The sequence below is a fragment of the Thamnophis elegans genome, chromosome 5, assembly GCF_009769535.1.
Source record: "Thamnophis elegans isolate rThaEle1 chromosome 5, rThaEle1.pri, whole genome shotgun sequence".
In the NCBI taxonomy this organism is placed as follows: Eukaryota; Metazoa; Chordata; class Lepidosauria; order Squamata; family Colubridae; genus Thamnophis; species Thamnophis elegans.
The window spans coordinates 6,971,286-6,991,784 of record NC_045545.1 but is presented as its reverse complement, the minus strand read 5'-3'; the positions used below and the strand labels follow the sequence as shown (position 1 = coordinate 6,991,784).

The window sequence follows — 20,499 nt, the reverse complement described above, 5'->3', positions numbered from 1 at the left end:
GACATTTTGGAAGGCCTGCAGAGTACTCCTGGGGGCTTGGGAGGGCAAAAACAGCCCAGTTTTTGTGAAACCGGGCCCATTTTTCGCTCGGTTTTGCCTTCCCCAGCCCCAGGACTACTTTGCAGGTTTCCCAAACCTCTACGCATCCATTTTTGCTAAAAAGTGCATGCACGGTGCAGGGTTTGGGGAGGCCAAAAATGCTGTATTCAGTGTATAAGACGCACCCAGATTTTCACCCTCTCTTGAGGAAAAAAGGTGCGTCTATACTCCAAAATACGGTAATTTATCAAATCGCACATACAATATTTTGATTAGATATTATGTATACTCAAAAATTATGGGGAGTTTTGTATAGCCACATATCTCACCTAAGCAACTCTGGGCAACATATACTGTATTTTTCAGAGTATAAGACGCACCAGAGTATAAGACGCACCAAAGTTTTGAAGAGGCAATTTTTTAAAAAAAGGTTTTGCACTCTGCAAACCTCCCAAAAACGCCTGTTTTTTACGGAAAACGGGCCCACTTTTTTAAGGGGGCATAAATAGCCTTTAGGAGGCTTGTAGAGTGCTCCTTGGGGGGGGGAATGAACAAAACAGCCCGTTTTTTTGCACATTTCTGCCGTCCCCAGACCCCAGGAGCACTCTGAAAGCCACTTAAAAGCTATGCACGGCCATTTTGGTGAAGGGTGGGGTTTCAGGATGCAAAAAATGCTGTATTCAGTGTATAAGATGCACCAGATTTTCAGCCTCTTTTTTGAGGGAAAAAGGTGCATCTTATGTTCCAAAAAATACTGTAATAATCAGATAAGAACCACAGATACATATGAAAAATAAAGTCTACATTAAGAAATAAAAAATACCAACAAATAGGTGAAGAAAGATTAGAAATAGTCACCTCAATAATGGAGCCATCTAAACATATCTCTATCTCTCTGGGAGTCCCAAGCCTATAACATAACCAGGTCTTGAGGGCCTTTTGGAATGTCAAAAGGGATGGAAGCTAATTTAATTCTGGTGAGAAAAATGTTCCGCCAGGTGGGTACCATTGCAAAGGAGGCACGTCTCCCGAGAGCCACCAAATGTAGATCCCTAGTTGATGGTTACCTGCAGCGTGCTTTCTTGCCAGAGCTAATATTTGTACAGTACATGGGTTTCAACAACTTCTTAGTGGCCATAGTAACAAGCCCATAAATACGTTATTTCTAAGGCCTCCCTCCCATGAGGCAAGTTGTTGTCTCCAATCTCATGCTGCAGCTTTAAATAAAGCAGGATCTCAGGAATAAATGCAAGTCTCTCACTATCCTTTTCTGCCTGGCAAAAGGCAGCCAAAAAAAATCTGAGCTATTGGACCATCTATTGGATGTTTGAAGCTCCAGTTGCTTGTTATGAGCCAAAACAAGGGTTAGCAAGACTATTCCCTTTCTTCTGCTGTTCCAATATTCTTACTCTCTTCTGTCTTCAATTTAATTTTGCTCTTAAGTCTTTTTGGGTGTTCTCTTCTTTAATAGTAAAATTTACTCACCAATTTTGACACACTCTCTCTCCTGCTCGCTTTCATTTCAGGGGTCTGTCCCAACTGTGTGTAGCTTCAATGGCTGCTTCTCTTGTAGCCGGAAAAAAAGAGCTTCTCCTGGATCGATTCAGGGGCTTTGCGATGCCCCTGAGATCAGCAGACGTGCCCTTCTCATATCACTGTCTCTGTGGGACGTTTTAGCTCCAAAAGGCCCGTCCAGCAACAGAGATATCGACAGGCAATCCTGGATTGCATGTCGTGTTGTAGCGACATCAGCCCCGCCTCTTCAAGTTGAATAATGTTTATAGTAGAACTACATATAGACCTCAACTTACAACTATCCACTTAATGACTGTCCAAATTTTCAATGGCACTGAAAATGTGACTTATAACCAGTCCTAGCAGTTACAACCAACGCAGCATCCCCACAGTCACATGATCAGACTTTGGTTGCTTGTCATTTACATGTATTTACGATGGTTGCACCATCCTGAGGTTATATAATCACCATTTGTCACCTTCCCAGCTGGCTTCTGGCAAGCAGAGTCAATAAGGAAAGCTAGACTCACTTAAAGACCTCATGTCCCACTTAAAGATAAAGATCATAAAATTAAGTGTGACTCAGTTTTCTTGGTTAGTAATGGAAATACTGATCTCAGTTTTGGATGTAAATCTAGGACTACCTATATATGGTTCTTCACATTCAGTTTAGAAGAGGTTTTGGGTTACCATGTGAATGCAGCCTCTTTCTGTTGCAGATTAAAGCAGTCACATCTATTTCCTGAACTTTATGGCTGCAAAAATAAATTTCTTCAATAACCAGGTAACCCTGGTAAAGAGTGTGAATGTTTATGGGTGGCAGACAGGTGCTATATTTTTTACTCTAGTACTTACAGAAACATTTCTTCTCAATACAAAGCACTTTATCTTCAGCATTAAATATTTTCTGTCAATTCTATATTGCAGTTTAATATGTTGTCATACAGAGATTTTAGAAGAGTGTAGTACTCTTAAAGAATGTGTATCTAAAACTATGTTCTTAAATGCAGTGGGCAGTAGCACAATAATTTAATTTCTGATGTCATCTACCTATGCATTCATTTTAGCAAAATACTGTGACAGTATTGTAGCATATATCATTTTCTCTATAATGGGTGTGACTTTCCTGAGAGATTAATATTTCTTTCAAGGAACTTCAAAAGATTTAGTGAAGTCATTACATAAGATTCCAAATAATTGTTCATTGTGAATGTAAAAAACATTTACTCTTTGCATCATTTCATATAAGGTTTTGTAGCATTCACATTCAGCCTAAGCTGTATTCTCTCTGACCATGATTTGTGTTATGTCCACAAGGAATATTGAATTTAGATTCATGTGTTTTCTCTTTCCATCATTCCCTATTTTGTTGCTTGCATCATAAATTATTACCTAAGTAACCGGGAAGTAAACTTTTGAGTTTTCAGTCCTTAAAAGGTGCTTCTACAAACATCTAATAACTTTACACTACCGTGGTACCTCGGTACTCATAATTGGCTCCAGGAGGCACCATGAGGAGTGCCAAACAAATCACTGTACTAAAAACAATGAGTGCCAAACAAATCACTGACTTACCACATGACCCTTTCTTTGGCTGGAAAGAACTTCCTGTCTGTCTCTTATCCTATATCAGCGACCTTCCTAGCACGGCTAACTTCTTATCCACCCTCTGTGGCACTTCCCCTTTTTCCTTTTGAAGTGACCTTTCCGGCATGTCCGACTTCCGATTTGTTCTGTGTGGCTGTCCCCCTTTGGCATAGCAGTGCGTCAAATGCTAAACATAGCAGGACAGCATTTCACATTAAAAGCGTCAAATACCAAATCCAACATGCATTGGAGCAGTTGAGTCCCAAGATACCATTGTATTTCACAGGTGTGAACCTCTGAACTAGCTTTTAAGAAATGTCTCTTAATAAAGATTTATAATGGAAGCAACTGCTTGCCTATCAGATTATTTTTTTCCTTCTGAAAGATCCCGATGACAAAGTTCTTAATTCTGACACTCAAAAGTCCTCCTGCTAGGACTCTTGAGTTAGGTCCTTTCTCAAGAGTCAAAATATGTCTGCAGAAGTGGGTTTTGGAGGTAGTCCTATCACCAGAAAGTCATCTTGTCTAAAGAAGAGGTATGGAGAACCACCCCTTTTTGGCTTTTCTCCTTCATACCTTATTTAAATTATAGCATTTTCAGTGGCTGAAAAATTATGTCTGACCCAAGACATCCTTTGTCACACTTATCTGCAGAGAAAAACAATGCATTGTTGGAATGTCTCTCAAGGGGAAGAAAGAACAAATGGAATCCATTTTTTGCTCATAGACATAACATTAAATTATAGTTTTACATGTACCTTTGATTGTGTCATTCATTTTCTGACTTTTAATATTTTTTTCCTTAGCTACTGTTTTTATTATTATAAATCAAGTAACAATCCTATTTTTTCCTCTTAGCCTCAAGGGATAGGTTCTCCTAGTGTCTACCATGCTGTCATTGTTATATTTTTGGAATTTTTTGCTTGGGGACTTCTAACAGCACCTACCTTGGTGTAAGTGATAACATTTTTTAAAATCCAATATTCAACTTTATATATATATAGTTTTCTGATTTAATTAAAAATGGAGTACAGTAGTTCAGATCTACTGTTTCTATCTTTTGAAAACAATTTTCCTTTTCAATTTAAGATTCAGGTTGATAAATGTCAAGTATAATTTGCTATTTTGGCAGCAAAATACAGTTCAAGAAAGATGAAATTGATTTTCAATATTCCTAGTGCTATGCTACATTTCACGTCCAAACTAAAGTTTTTGCAGATTGCTGTAAACTAATTTGAAAGGATGCTTCATTTACCAATTCCTTTTTGTTTTAAAGCACTGTTTCTTAAACTTTGTTCCCCTTTTCCATTTTTAAAAATTATGGAGACCCCAAAATGCTTTTCTTTGGATACGTTAGATTTATTTATATTTACTGTATTAAAAGTTGAAATAGATGCTTTTGCTGCCATTACCACTTTTCACATTTATTTTATGGTATTGTAATATTGTATTATTTTTCAACATATGCTAGCCCATAATTTTGATTTTGGGGGAATCTGCCGTTTTGGGGGGGACTCCCAGAGTTCCTAGAACCATACTTTAAGAAACACTGTATTTGGCAACAAATTTTGTTGAAATTATTTATTCAGTTAAATCTAGACATGGTTTAGGAGAGAAGTACAACTGAATGAGTTGTGATTTTTTTTACATAAAATTGTACAGAATAAAAAGAACAATACATGAAGATCTATTCATTTGTTTTTAGAGTTCTTGTGGTGTAGTGCATTCCCTGTCTATAGCAAAATGTTTTATTAAAGCCAGTGTGTAACAGATTAAAGTGGGCTGAAGTATATCCGAAGTGTTATAGATTATTTGTTCTCAAGTAAAAATTCTATTCCAAATTAAAAATCCATATAGAAAGCTGGTTTGACTGGTATTGATAATGAGTGAGGGAACAATACTTTCCTGATTGTAGTTGAATTGTTTATAGAAACATTTCAAAAATCCATTAGAAATTAGTTTTTATTAATTGGGTGAATTGCTGCTCAAGGAATTGCAGAATCTATAATAAATACAACTATATTTTAATACAGTTATTGTAGATAAAATAACAACTCCGCCTGCTGCATGCCTGTCTCACAATTGAATATGTTTATCACTTTTGAGTAGAGCCCAACTGGATGGTAGTATCTAGCCAGCCTTGGAGCATCTTGGAAAATATTAAGCAAGATTGATCCTGGTAATGATAGTATGGGAGACCACCAGAAAAATATCAGAACTGTATATTAGCCTGGGAAATCTGAAGAAATAAAATACATTACGGAAGACGGCATGGCAAACCACTTCTGTCTTGTTATTTTAAAAATATATGGATCTACCCATTAGATCGTTAGCAGCTAACCTCAGGTCAAAGAGAGTTAATTTGATTTTTAAATAGCTTTCAATCAATATAAAAGGATTGTGTAAATCTCAAACATTTATGCATTGAGATGTAAATCTCAGGCAATAAAATGTATAGAAATATGCTAATGTTTTGGTATTTCAGTATCCTAAATACATACAAGAATCCAAAGTGATTTCTAATCCCTCAGAACACGAGATAAAAAAAGACATTTATGCTTACACTTTCTTTTCTTATTCAGCTCTCCCCTGACGAGGAGTCAGTCCTTCTTTGCACTTATTTCTTGATATCTTAATGATCACACAATCACAACTTTATAATAAATATCTGAAGTTTCATGTAATTATGCGAAGTTGATGCATAAGGGAGATTTATCCCCTTAAAACTTGATTTTTATTTGGACAGATTTAACAATGTTCTTGCATCAGTCTCTTCATTCTTGTCATGTGCATAATTATTTTACAGGTGTTGCATGAAACCTTCCCAAAGCATACGTTTTAATGAATGGCTTAATTCAAGGAGTAAAGGTAAGATCTGATAAGACTATTGAATACCTCATGTTGGTATGGTTAGAATCATACATTTTAATAATGCTTTAAGACAATCAAGTCTCTAAACCTTGCTCATAAAAAAATAAAAGCATGTTCAAGCAGATCATGTGGTAGGTGATTAGTGCCTAAAAATACCTGTCTTTTCTCATTCCTGGTGTGCTATTCTTCCATACATATCCAGGAACAAGCTTTCTGTCAATCACACTTAAGCTTTCCCATGCTAGTAAGAATGTTTTTCATTGTTTATGCTCCTAATATCTGGTACAAGCCAAAAAAAGGCTTTCTTGTCAGATTTATCTGCTTGATAATCCTTCTTTCATAATCCTTTTTGTGGAAAAGTCGCCCCCCCATTATTTTCTAGGGAAACACACCCCCCCCCCCCACCCGAGCACTCACATTCTACTTTCTGCTCCAAAACATTATGTCTTTGATGCTGTATGGTATATAAGGAAATAATATGAGGAGTTAAAGGCCTGCACATACATTAAATTGAATTAATGTAGATGTTCTTACTGCAATACCTTGTAATCACCGTATGGTTCCATTATAAGTTCCATTTAGGATTCCGAAAGGATCTCTCATATAGATTACATATGGTAGCCCTAGAGTGTTGGGCAATATACCACTTTCCTCTTCTGACACCCAATACATTTATTTATTGATTTCCCCCTCCCCCCTGCCTTTTTTTGGCCAACTATGGCATTTTACATTCCTAATGCTCCTGCTTCCTCTTTCTCCACAACACCAATCTTATGAGGGTGGGTTGGTTTGAAAGTGACTGGCCCAGATCCAGAGGGGCATTCAGCCAGTTCTGACAGGTTCTGGAGAACCGGGAGTGGAAATTTGAGAGTGGGGAGGGAATGGAATTTGCAGTATCCTTCCCCTGCCACGCCCACAAAGCCATGCCACAGAAGCAGTAGTAAAAATGTTGAATCACACCACTGCCCAGATCCATTCAGCCAGCTGTTGTGCTTAAGGAAAGCCCAGAGCTCACAGTTTCCTGGTTTCAAGCCATACATCAAACTGGAAATAGGTCTTACTTTCCCCCTTGGTTCTGCCTAAATATATTGAAATGTACTACGCAGTAGATAAAAGGGAAGTGCACTATAGAGCTCTGTAAAGCCATTAGCTCACGTGTTGTGTACAACTTGTGCTCTAGACTAAAATACATTTCTTTCCTGATCATTTGGTGGTTATTCATGCTTATGATACTGCATATGTACCTTAGTGAAAGAACTGCGTATTAGCCTGCTTTACAGTACTGGGGAAGGCTGTCAACAACACTGGCCTGAAAAGCTGGAAGCAGTTTGGTAGAATTGTTTTTTAATGGGAAAGTCAATGTCTATTACACTCCTCTTGTGCCATTTCTTTGTGTGGACAATTTGTGTTTAATTCACAGGGTTTGTTGTCTTTTCTGAGCGCTCCTCTGATTGGAGCGCTGTCTGATGTTTGGGGCCGAAAATCATTCCTGCTGCTAACAGTATTTTTTACCTGTGCTCCGATTCCACTGATGAAGATCAGTCCGTGTTAGTATCTAAAGTTTGCTCTTATATGTTGGTCAAGTAAATCCCGTGGAATGAGCTTCATCATTTGTTTATTTTAATATACAGTAAATCCTTGATATAGCATATACCACCAGTCCTAGCAGACTTTGGATTTCGTGGCCAAAATCTTGTTAATATTTTGTCTGTTTTTGCACAAGCAAAATCCCACTCTTCATTTTGTACATACATAAACTACATGAACAAAATTTCATGTGGATTTAGCAGGTATTCTGCTTTAATGGACACCGCTTCTCCCATTAGTATATTAAATTGAGAGATTAGTACATATACTCTGCATTTAACCCTAATCGAAACTGGAATTTCCATCACTAAACAAAGTTGTCATTAAGCAAAACATCACATGGCTGCATCATTTAGCAATGGCAGCTCCAATAGTTCCATTTTTTAAGACCGTTTTGTCATTTAGAATAGGTCCTCATGCTTCTCCTACCCTGTCATGCTCATTCCCACTTATTTCCCCCCCCCCTTCCTTTCCCCTCCCTTCTGCTTGCTCTTGATCAAGCCTTCCTCCTGGCAAAATGTGGCCTTGGAGAACTAGTCTGTTGAATTTGTAGGAGGAAAGCTAGGCCGAGAGCAAGCAGAGGACATGTGGGTAGGCTCTGTCAGCACTGGGCTTGCCTGTGACCCGACAAATGCGCGCACAACAAAAGCGCACCGACAAAACCGTGGTGCTAAAACCGCAACGTCACCAACGCGCCGACAGAAGCGCGATTTAAATTAAGGTCAGGGTTAGGTTTAGGATTAGGTTTAGAGCGCGCTTCTGTCGATGCGCTGTTGTTGGCGCGCTTCAGCGCTCATTCGTCGGCGCGGTTTAGAACTTGCGGTTTTGTCACCGCGGTTTAGTCGGGCGCGCTTTTGTTGGGCGCCCTTTTGTCGGTGAACCGGGCTTGCCTATAGATCTTGCTGAAGCCTGCAGGCCCAGCCTCCTGGAGTGCTTCCAATATGAGTTGGAGAGCACATGCTGCACCTTGAGGTCAATCTTATCCCTCAGCCTCTGCTGCCCCTTGGAACAGTGCCCTTCGCCTTCCCTGGGCAACCAACACTGCCTCTCCTACCTCCTTAGCAACAGAGAGCATCACACCTTGCCACCCGCTTTCTCCTCCCCAGCCAGGCTTGGCAAGCACCCTTCAGCAGATGAGACCGCAGCCCTGCCATACTCACCATGGGCACCCCAGGGCCGCACTCTCATCCAGTGCCTGGATCCCAGGCCAACGGCCGGAATATGAAGACCGTGAAGGTCTTCCGGAAGTGGGAGTGTAAGAGGGGAAGCAGGGCTTTGCAGTGGAGTGCAAGTAGCTAAAAGGGAAGAAATGGGAGGAGGTAAGTGAGTAGGGAATAGCTCAAGTGCCCCTAAGGCAGTGTTTCTCAACCTTGGCGATTTTAAGTCCTGTGGACTTCAACTCCCAGAATCCCCCAGCCAGCTGGGTGGGGGATTCTGGGAGTTGAAGTCCACAGGACTTAAAATCGCCAAGGTTGAGAAACACTGCCCTAAGGTCTTGAGTGTGGGTGAGCTGCTCATTGATCATTTGATCATGGGGGCATTGCAAGGCCTGGAACTTCAAGAACTGGTCCTAACCTATTATTCATTTAGCATGGCCATTAATTTTGAACAGTCACCGAATTAGTGGTTGTTAAGCGAGGATTACCTACATTTGGCTTCATTCAGAGTAACTTGAGATTCTTTGTGCAACTATTGATTGAGTCTTTTGGCAGAGTGCCCAGATCACTTATGAATGAATTACATTGTCCAAAAGTTGGTTTTCCTGTTTGTTTTACTCTTGGACAATAGTAAATAGGGTAGCAGAATGACATGACTATTTTTGGCATCCTTCAGACGTTCTTATAATAGCTAGTCGTGAAGATCATTTCTGGGTTTGTTTTTTTTGGCAGGGGGGGGGGGACAACAAGATTGATCTTGATATAAGTTTATCCAAGGGGAAGCTTTGGGTAGAAAGTAATTACGCCTTCTGTCAGTTTCCCTTTCAGGTAACCAGCTTGGTGTTATTTATTTGTTTCTTTGCTAAAAGAAAATTTCTTTTAAAGATTCCAAGGAGTAAAGAATGCTGAAACTATGTGAACATTATCAAAGAAAAATGTATTTACCAGTGGTTAGATTGTGGTAGCAGCTCAGAATCTTAGATTTGAATAACAATTATAAGGTTCTTATTTATTTAAAGGGAAAGTATTTCCTATTCAAATTCTGTGGATGCTCTCTACCATATTTAGAAATCCATGTATTGTAATAATAGTGACAATATTGTGTGTGCATGTTGGACAAGCAGACTTACAGAGTTATTAAGATGTTTTTAAAACAGTTTCTTCATATTTCTAATCTTATGGTATCCTTTATTTTAGGTGGTACTTTGCAGTTATTTCTGTCTCTGGAGTCTTTGCAGTGACGTTTTCAGTGGTATTTGCATATGTAGCTGATATAACCCAAGAACACGAAAGAAGCATGGCCTATGGCTTGGTATATGCAGTATTTATATATGTATATGTTTTCTGAGGTTTTCGTGGGTGTTAGTATGTAGGTCTTTGGTTATTCGGGTTTTCTCCCGCGTAAAATTGGAAGTGTCTTGGCGACGTTTCGACGAAGTCTCATTCGTCATCTTCAGGCTTGTTTGCTCGAGCAAACAAGCCTGAAGATGACGAATGAGACTTCGTCGAAACGTCGCCAAGACACTTCCAATTTTACGCGGGAGAAAACCCGAATAACCAAAGACCTACATATATGTGTATATATTTACAAATATTGTGCATGTTGATCATCAGATCTCTTTTTCATATTTATGCAATTGGAAAACCATAACCATCCCATCAAGAAGGAATGAGAGGAAAACAGTTATAAAAATAGGCAAAGCACCTGTGCATCGCTCTGCTATCCTATTCTCACAAACTAGATTTGCTACTGATCCCAGAATTCTGTTCATATACCATCTATGGTTGCTTCTTTGGGTTGGGAAGGGAAGGGGGAAAGGGAGAAGAACTAGACAAAACAGGAGTTTGATAAATCAGCCGCCAAGGGAACAAAAAGGAAGAAGGTCTACTTGGGTGAAAAGAATTAAATTGTGCAAACACGGATACATACAGCTAGGAACAAGCTAATCTTCAAGCAGTCCTCACGAAATTCTTCTGTAATTTGTACTTTCTGTTCGTTTCTTTTCATCAGCCTCTAATTTTTACCCACCAATGCCATTTATAACCCCCTCAATTCACAGGTATGGGGGAAGGGAGAGAAATCTCATCTTGCTATAAATAATAGTAATATGATTAAAGTAATCGTCAGAGGATATGCAGCTTATTTTAGTTCTCTTCCACTAGCATTTTGAAATACCACTTTTCCATTTGTTAGAACAAATCCATTTTTAACCGTTGTTGAATTGCCACATATATTTTTTGGAACTCTGTAGCCAGTTATTACTACCACTGTTATGGTCATACATGTCTTATCCCCTGAGATGCGTTGAAAGCTGAAAGATTGTAAATATATTTTCGATGCATACCTCCTCTTCTTGTCAAGAAATTAAGACTTAAAATATTTAAGTCGAGATGGCGCAGTGGTTAAATGCAGCACTGCAGGCTACTTCAGCTGACTGCAATTCAGCAGTTCGGCTGTTCAAATCCCACCAGGCTCAAGGTTGACTCAGCCTTCCATCCTTCCGAGGTGGGTAAAATGAGGACCCGGATTGTTGTTGGGGGCAAATATGCTGACTGTAAACCGCTTAGAGAGGGCTGAAGGCCCTATGAAGCGGTATTTAAGTCTAACTATTGCTATTGTTACTATTGCTATTTAGGATTCTCAGTAAGTGGTGTGGTTACCTACTACACCTCATCTCACTAATTCTTATCGTTCACAGGTTTCAGCAACATTTGCTGCCAGTTTAGTTACCAGCCCTGCCATTGGTGCCTATCTTGGTCGAGTGTACGGAGATAGTCTGGTGGTCGTCTTAGCTACAGCAATTGCGTTGTTGGACATATGTTTTATTCTTGTTGCTGTTCCTGAATCACTGCCTGAAAAAATGAGGCCTGCATCATGGGGAGCACCTATTTCTTGGGAACAAGCAGATCCTTTTGCGGTAATATATCTCACCCTTTCAGGCGGTGGGTGTTAAGGGGGTCGCTTAAAATGGGATTGCCATTATTCAGTTTTTTTTTTTTTAAGAAATTGAACACATATCCATTCTGTGGGTTATGTATGGGAGATCTCTTACATAAATCTGATCAGGTTTCAAATCTGCAGAGAAAGCTACAATAGAGAGTTGAGGGAATCCAAGGCAAAAGCAGATAGGCGTCTAGATTTTGCCTATGTGGACTGGGAAGCCCTGTGGAATAGGGATAGAATGTCTAGTTCTGGGTTTCTTTATTCTTAAGTTCCAAAATGGAGGTTAAATCACTTACACATGGCACGACAAAACCGCGGTCCACTAAAGCGCGCCCGATTAAAGCGTGTCGCTGACGTCATCAGCAGCGCAACAACAACGACCGCGGAGGAAAAAAGGGCGCTTTAAAAAGTGCTTTTAAAGCAAGCCAATTCACGTTAAGGTAAGGGTTAGGTTTAGGGTTAGGTTAAGGGTTAGCGTTAGGTTAAGGGTTAGGGTTAGGTTAAGGGTTAGGTTTAGGGTTAGGTTTGGGGGGGTTAGGTTTAGGTTTATGCGTTAATTTCAGCTTTACCGCTCACAGTGTGCTTTTTTCGTCACGCTGTGATGACGTCAGGTACGCGGTTTCGTCGAGCGCGCTTTAGTCGACCGTGGTTTTGTGGTAGAACCTCACTTACATTCTATTCTGTCATTCACAGGACAACAAATTCTAATCAAGAAGAAGATGACCCTTGTGATAGTTAGCATTTTATAGTGTGAGGAACAGGCTGTTGGAGAAATGACTAGTCAAGGGGAGTTTAATTAAGAAAAGAATCAGTCGGCTGTTATCATTCCTATATTGCTCATTTCAGTTTCTGTTGAGATTCCTTCTTGGGGAGTTAGTAGCATTGGATTGTTAGTTTGTTTTTTTGTATTTAATTTTAATTTTCACAGATATAATGATCTGAAAGGAAAAGAGCTTAGCAGTTGATTTTTAGTTCCTTTTTAAATAGGTACCAAAGAACATAGGCTTAGTTTTCCTTCTTCAAGAAAAAGTAGGAAATAAAAATTATCTTAAAATAAAGCTAAATTTGCGCTATATAAGATTTGAAATGTTTTATTTTTTTTAAACTGAATTAAGTAAAATAGAATAAAATAGCTAGCCCTTGGGAACATGTTAAGATAGTTTTGTATGTAATTTTATTCATATTTTGGTTTTCTACAATATTAAAAGTGAAAAAATATTCCTCTCTTCCAAAGTAAACGTGTGACTGCTGAGCTGAGTTCTAGGATTAGATGGGTAGTTCCCATATCTGGTTAGAGCATTGTATGTACCAGTAGAAGACAATACATGTGGCTCAAGGTTGAACTATGGGATCCTTGATGCTCTCTGAGCTTGGTGGTTTTCTTGCTGTCACTGATGATGATATCTAGTTGGGTAATGAAATGTCTATAAGAAAACAACCAAGTTCAGAGAGCACTAAGGATCCTGCAGTATTGTACGTGAAAGTCTCATAGTGCTGATAGTCTTAGGTTTTGGAGAAAATTGATTATCGGGGCCTTACCCTATACTGGGAAGATACTAACATTGTTTCACCGTTGCATCCATAAAACAGTAATGTCTGTAATTGGGCTGGTTTCTAAAAGCTTACCGTGTCCCAGTTGAGGAAAAGTAATTGCATCTCTTAGGCTGTAAAGAATTCCAGCAGGCCAGCTCTCTTTCCATGTCTATTTCTAAACCATATTAAATGGAATTTATATGTATTCCATAGCTTCTGGAAAGCAGGTAGTAGTTAATGTACTTTTGGACTATTTTTGTTTTTACAATGTATTGATTTATTTTCTGTCTGGGGAGAATTCACCAAATGGCAGCTTTTCCTGTTTCTTTCTCCCAGTTGTTCCCTACCCATGATTCATTTTTTAAAAATTAGGAAACCCAGATCCTTGACGGTCTTAATCGGTTTACGTTTCTCTTCCTTTCTAGTCATTGAAGAAAGTTGGTCAAGATTCTATAGTGCTGCTAATCTGCATCACGGTCTTCCTCTCCTATCTCCCTGAGGCAGGCCAGTATTCCAGCTTCTTCTTGTACCTCAGACAGGTAAGCATTTGCCTAATTGTGTTTATTGCCCACATTTGATTCGTAAAAATGAAAGTGAATATAGCCATGACTTAACTAATAGATTAGGGTCCTAATTTTTGGTATCTTGTTCCAATAGAATAAAATGTTTCCATTTTAATGCAATTTGGAATTGCTATCCTTAAGAGCAGATTTCTTTCATTAAAAAGTGACTTCTGTTCAGACTCTTAATTCCATAGAGTAAGCTCCACATACTGTAATGTTGTTCTTAAATAGGGGAACGGGTTATCTTGATTTCTTAAATATTTTATGAAACAAACTTCTATTATCTATGCATTTGCGTGTGAGTTATTCATAATTCATCATAATCCTCTACCATGGAATTTCTCTTTTTTTAAAAATTAGATAATGAGATTTTCATCAGAAAGTGTCGCAGCATTTATCGCCGTCCTTGGGATTCTCTCCATTGTGGCACAGGTAATTGTAACTGAGAAAAATACACTCGCGGAGTTTCTGCCAGTACTGTTTGTTCAAGTTGGTTGATAAGTCCGGGTTTGTGGAATGGATTCATTTTGATAACTTTCTGGAATGATACGGTAGCTAAGAGGTTGACAGGTCTTGGGAACCCGGAAGAGGGAAATAAAGAAAAATTGTCACTAGATGCCCCTACCCCTCACCTCTCATATACGGGCAGCCCTTAGCTTCTCTGATGAGGACAAGCATGGAAGAGCAGCCGGTTCCTCTTGAAGGAGGGAGGTGAAGGTCAAGCTTTGCATTGATGTAATTATCACAGCAATCGAATCTCCCAAAAGCCCTGAATTTTTTTTCTCTTTGGCCTTTTTCTTTCCTCAGACGATAGTTCTGAGTTTACTTATGAGATCGATTGGAAACAAAAACACCATCTTACTTGGTCTTGGATTCCAAATATTGCAGCTTGCATGGTACGGTTTTGGCTCCGAACCTTGGTAAGCAATTTTTTCATTATATTGCTGTTTTATTATTGTTACACCCATGGTGCAGTCTTTGGTTAATTTAGCAGAGGTTTTTAACATGTCCCTCAGTAGTGTGCCTCCCGTTGATGTTTTAACACAAGCTACAGGTAGTCTTCGACTTAAAACAGTTCATTTAGTGACCAGTGAAAGTTACAGTGGCACGGAAAAAGGTGCCTTATGACCACTTTTCACACTTATGACCATTGCAGCAGCTTCATGGCCATGTGATTACATTTGGATGCTTGACAACTGACTCATATTTATGAGGGTTGCAGTGTCCTGAGGTCATGTAATCTCCTTTTGCAACCTTCTGAGGAGCAAAGTCTACGGTCGTACGTCGAGGACCACCTATATTAACTTTGTTTTGGAGTTGCATGTTTTTCTTAATTTCTGACTGATTTTAAAAACTGTTGAAATCGTTGTGAATACTAGCCTGATTCATTTATCGGTCTCCGTACCCTCTTTCCAGGATGATGTGGGCAGCAGGGGCTGTAGCAGCCATGTCAAGCATCACATTTCCAGCAGTGAGTGCCCTTGTGTCACGAACTGCCGATGCCGATCAACAGGGTAAGTGCTTTTCATGATTAACACACGAGGTAGAAACTCCTTAATAATGGGAATATCGACAAATCCCTTTTTTTCAAACAATGCTGCCATATTATTTTGATTAATAGTCACAGATGGTGTTGTGCAAGCGTACATTGGATATTGGACTTGTAAAAAAAAAAATCAGAACATTTGCTGATACGGCAAATTGTATTTCTGTGCAAAGCAAGTAAATATTGTCGAACGTATTTTTAAAAAATTAATAATAAATAATAGTAATATATGTTTATCATTTGCTTATAGATGTTTATTTGAATATGCATTATTTTATAGGAGTTGTCCAAGGAATGATAACGGGAATTAGAGGACTCTGTAATGGTTTGGGACCAGCGCTTTATGGTTTATATTCTACATCTTCCATGTAGAATTGAATGAAAATCCAATGAGTGAAAATGAAGTCAATGTGCCCCCCCAACACCATTCACAGCAAGTAAGTTTAAGGCATAGCAGGTATTTTTTTTAAAAAAAAAATGTATAAGTGGTGATAAGCAAAAAAGGAATCGTGGTTTTAAATGTATCATTGTAATTCCGATATCTTCATCAGCCACCAGCCCCAAAGACCATTATAAAACAGTGCTTCCTGTTCTGACCCCCCCCCCTCTCCGTTCAGGAACGAAAGCCAAAACAGACATACGAAATAATGTTTTAATCAGTCCAGGCTCTTGTTGGCTGCGAGCCCCAAAATAAACAAAAGATAATCGCTCTGGCAAAAGTCCTATAACTCACGCAGCACTGCAAACAGGCTTCTCTCATCAAGCCACTTATCCAAGTTGGCTTCTTTCGATTTGTGAATGCGAACGAGAACGTTGACTTCTGCAACCAGGGCGTGGCACAAACAGTTCCCTTTATACTCAGGAGAGGATCCCAGTGAGCAACAGCTGCTCGCAATCATCTCCTGTAAGTACTCAGTTGTTCCTTCCGTCGAGTAACCCTTTGATGGGGTGCATCCTGCAACAACTCCCAAGTGTTTCCCTGAACACTCCCTCTAATCCAAGGCTCTGCTGCCACCTGGTGGTCAGCCAGTCTCTGCTCGCCCTGTTCCTCGTCCTGTCCAGGGTCCTCCACCTCCTCCAAGGCCGACTCATAAGCCTGCTCGCTGTCGGAGTCTGGCAGCAGCCCCAACGTCTCCTGCTGGGCCACAACAGCTTCCTATCCCCCAATTCCTGAAACCAGTTCCACTAGATACTATGGATGACAGTATCAAAAGCCACCGAGAGATCAAGGGGCACAATTCAGTGCCATGTCTCTACTAACCCTGGCCTGAGGGCTGACTGAAATGCATCTGCTTCCTCCAGGATCCTATGGACCTGAAACTTTGCTATACCTTTCTCCATTACTATCTTTCGAGACAGTAATTATCTAAGACTGTTGGATCCAGTGATGTCTTCTTGAGGAGAGGGTGCACTGCAGCCTTCTCACTCAAAAGACCTGGCAACCGAAGCTTGGACCCAACTGCAGATCACCTACCTTTCACTATCTTAAGAGCAACCTGGATTTAAGAGACAGGTAGCCAAACTAGCACATTGGCGAACACTCAGAAGTCACCGACTTAAACCTGCTCCCGATAACCACACAAGGCCCTCCAGGTACTTCAGCTGGAACTGACCGCTTGAGGTCCAACTCTAAAGAGATCCAAACAACTTTATCTGCCAAATAGCACCAATTTATTCCTTACAGCTGCTTTGGAAATTATCCTGGGCTGATTCCTCACAATCGGTAACATCGCCCTGTAGTTTAACTTGCTTTAATTACTCTTCAGTGGTTGTCCAAACTTTGCTTAATGATGATTCATAGTTAAAGACGCAGGAGCAGTTGTGAAGCTCCACAAAGTGCATCAGCTCTGCTTTTTCCTTTTTCACTCCCATTGGGGATTGAATTGAATTGAATTTATTATTTGTATGCCGCCCTTCTCCGGGAGGGACTCAGGGTGGCGAACAACTCAAAAGGGGAAAAGGGGAACATAAAACAGATAATTAAAATAAGCAAGAATCACGCAACCACACAAGTCGAGAGGGGAGGGGAACTCATCAACCCCAGGCCTGCCGGCAAAGCCAGGTTTTGACGGCTTTTCGGAAGGCCTGGAGAGAGGTGAGGGTCCGAATCCCTGCAGGGAGTTCGTTCCAGAGGGCCGGAGCTGCCACAGAGAAGGCCCTCCCCCGGGTAGTAGCCAGGTGGCATTGGCTGGTAGACGGAACCCGGAGGAGGCCAACCCTGTGTGATCTAATGGGTCTTTGGGAGGTAATTGGCAGCAGGCGGTCTCTCAAGTAGTTTGGGAGTTTGGAAGGGTTTGGGGGTATTTTACTTTCCTTCACTTGTAGTCCTCAATTTATGACAGTAATTGAGCCTGGAATTATGGTCATAAATTGTTGAGGTTTTAACTCAAGTGATTACTGGACCCTTTTTTAAAAAAAAACTTTTTTGTGACAGGCATTAAACAAATCCCATTGTAATTAAGCAAATGGACTGTTAAGTAGATCAATTCTCCCCAATGGGTATTTTTGTGAGAAACTAAATAATGTCGAAAATCAGCAAAAAAAAAAAAGTAGTAAATTGTCATCCTATAATTCTGAAATGCTATAAACAGCAGTAGAGGTAGCTAGTTGCCAAGCGCCCAAAATGTGATCATGTGACTGGATGTGTGCGCGGTGATTGTAACTTTGGAAATGGGTTGTGAGTAGCTTTTGGAGAGTTTGTTGTAAGTGATTGTTAAGCAACCAGTTGTAAATCAAGAGCTACCAGTATTTTACTTTTTCAGAAGGAAAAAGGGTCTGGGAGAATGATTGATCTTCCCTCACTCACAGAGTGGTGGTGATTTGTTCCTGATCAAACCAGAGACTTGTTGCTTTCAAACAGAAGAAAAAAGTGACTAGCATATAATTATTCTTTGGATATTGTTTTGTTTTAAGCAACAGATTGCTTCTGAACATCACTCTGGAATAGGAAACATTCTTTCTTGACCCAGGAACATTTTATTTGGCTTACTTAGCCTTAAGTTAATCTCACTCATGCGCTAGGTTGGTGATACATGTATTGGCCTGGTTCTCAAAAGGTAGTATCTGGAAATGGGATTTATTTCTCTATATAGACAAAATTGTAGGTAGAGATTCTGTAACCTAAGAGTTATTGAGCGAAAAAATAAAAGCAACTGAAATGTATGAATTCCTGTAGGGATCTTTACAGCTTGCCTGCCGTGTAAAGTTGGGAGTACAGTTGCCCTCTTGTTGCAATTTAGGTGTAGATGACCAGGCTGAACCTGAGGGTGGGTTCAAACACATCATCAGTTTGGAGTCTCTACGGCCCTGTGAAACCTAAGTCCACCCCCTTGAAGTCTATTGACTCTTATCTAGTGCCAATTCGTTAGTAGTTCAGATTCTTGTGTATAGATAGTGTGAAAGAAAGTGGTTGTACCTTTGACTTTTATCTTGGTTCCTCACTTCCTGCACCTGACAGAATAACAGAAAAATGGAGCTGGAAGGGACCTTGGAGGTCTTCTAGCCCAACTCCCTGCTCAGGCAGGAAGCCTATAACATTTCAGACAAATGCTTATCCAATCTCTTCTTTAAAACTTCCGGTGTTGGAGCATTCACAACTTCTGGAGGCAAGTTGTTCCACTGATTAATTGTTCTAACTGTCAGGGAATTTCTCCTCTTAAGTTCTAGGTGCTTCTCTCCTTGATTAATTTCCACCCGTTGCTTCTTGTCTTACCCTCTGGTGTTTTGGAGAATAGCTTGACTCCCTCTTCTTTGAGATGTTAGAACACTGCTATCATGTCATTCCTATCTTCATTAAATTAGATATACCCAATTCCAGCAACCATTCTTTATGTTTTAGCCTCCAGTTCCCCTAATCATCTTGGTTGCTCTTTGCAGTCTTTCTAGAGTCTCAACATCTTTTTTACATGGTGGTGACCAAAACCGGATGCAGTATTCCAAGTGTGGTCTTACCAAGGCATTATAAAGTAGTATCCAAACCAGGATGGGGAATTATGTGGTCAGAGGATTAAATGATTCTCAGTCTTCCTCATAGTAACAATGTGATCCCAATACTATGCCTTATTATCTGGAGCCTCTTCAACCTAAAGTCAGACCAGGATAGAGTAACAGCTTTGGTTTTTAATTCAACATGCTTTTTATTGCCTAAAGCCCAATGTGCATAGGACTGGTGTATTTATTTAACTCAAATTTGAGTTCAGCTCTTCAAAAAATTTAGGTGGCTTACAAATTCTTATAATTGTTTAATAGTTGCTATTTTAACAAAATGTATAAAAAATACAGATTATTTGAGAGCCTGCCTTTCCCTAATGGCATTCCTGTATCCAAAACTTTGGGTGAAAAGACATCCTTAAAATAGTGCCATCTAATGGGACTAAGATGGAATGTCAAATTAACCATGCCACCTGAAGACAAGCGGCTTACCTTTAGAAAATAAATAACAGAGAATCTCATAATCGTACAAAGTCTGCATGAAATGAACATCCATACAATTCATCTTTGTAAAAGATATGCAACTTCGGATTTAGATGGTACTCTCTACATATAAAGTGTTTTAGGAGATAAACAAAATTTAAGGCATACAGCCAAAGGAGACTTGAGCAGGATTATTATCTAATTTTACTAGATCACAATTCAGTGCTTTGAAATCTCTGAAGTAAATGAGGGGAGCAGTGGGAGAGAAACAGCTATCTCATGATACTAAGGCACAAAATCAGATTGTTCACACTGCACTTCATTCTTGTGTACGATAATCTAACCATAATTTAACTAAAACTAAAGTGCTGACTTTTTGTCTTTTGGTAACTCTGGCTCCGTTTTGTTTTTCTTTCCAGAATTCCATCATCCCTGGGCCCCCATTTTTATTTGGCGCATGTTCAGTGCTGCTGGCTCTACTTGTTGCCTTGTTTATTCCCGAACATACCAATTTAAATGGTCGTTCTAGCAGCTGGAAAAAACACTGTGGTGGACATGGACATCCCCACAGCCCACAGGCCCCTGGAGAGGCCAAAGAACCTTTATTACAGGACACAAATGTATGATGACAAAACCCAAGGACTCATAGAGCAAGTTTTATTTTTTCACCTGCAGCTCTGGATACACATTCCATTTCCATTGAAATTGTCGTTTCTTAAGATGTCCTTAAGGAATGGATCTCTT

General features: G+C 39.8%; 1 protein-coding gene across 1 annotated transcript in view; it reads left to right on the top strand.

Moving 5' to 3' along the window:
- Positions 1-20,499, top strand: part of MFSD14A (major facilitator superfamily domain containing 14A) — a 30,021-nt gene extending 9,522 nt beyond the window's left edge. Inside the window, 13 exon segments of the mRNA XM_032218076.1 lie at positions 4,000-4,098; positions 5,948-5,978; positions 5,981-6,009; positions 7,433-7,560; positions 9,954-10,068; positions 11,456-11,674; positions 13,659-13,772; positions 14,157-14,228; positions 14,604-14,716; positions 15,213-15,310; positions 15,623-15,685; positions 15,688-15,779; positions 20,175-20,499. Of these exon segments, the coding sequence (XP_032073967.1) occupies positions 4,000-4,098; positions 5,948-5,978; positions 5,981-6,009; positions 7,433-7,560; positions 9,954-10,068; positions 11,456-11,674; positions 13,659-13,772; positions 14,157-14,228; positions 14,604-14,716; positions 15,213-15,310; positions 15,623-15,685; positions 15,688-15,779; positions 20,175-20,381 (1,380 nt within the window). The 3' untranslated portion in view covers positions 20,382-20,499.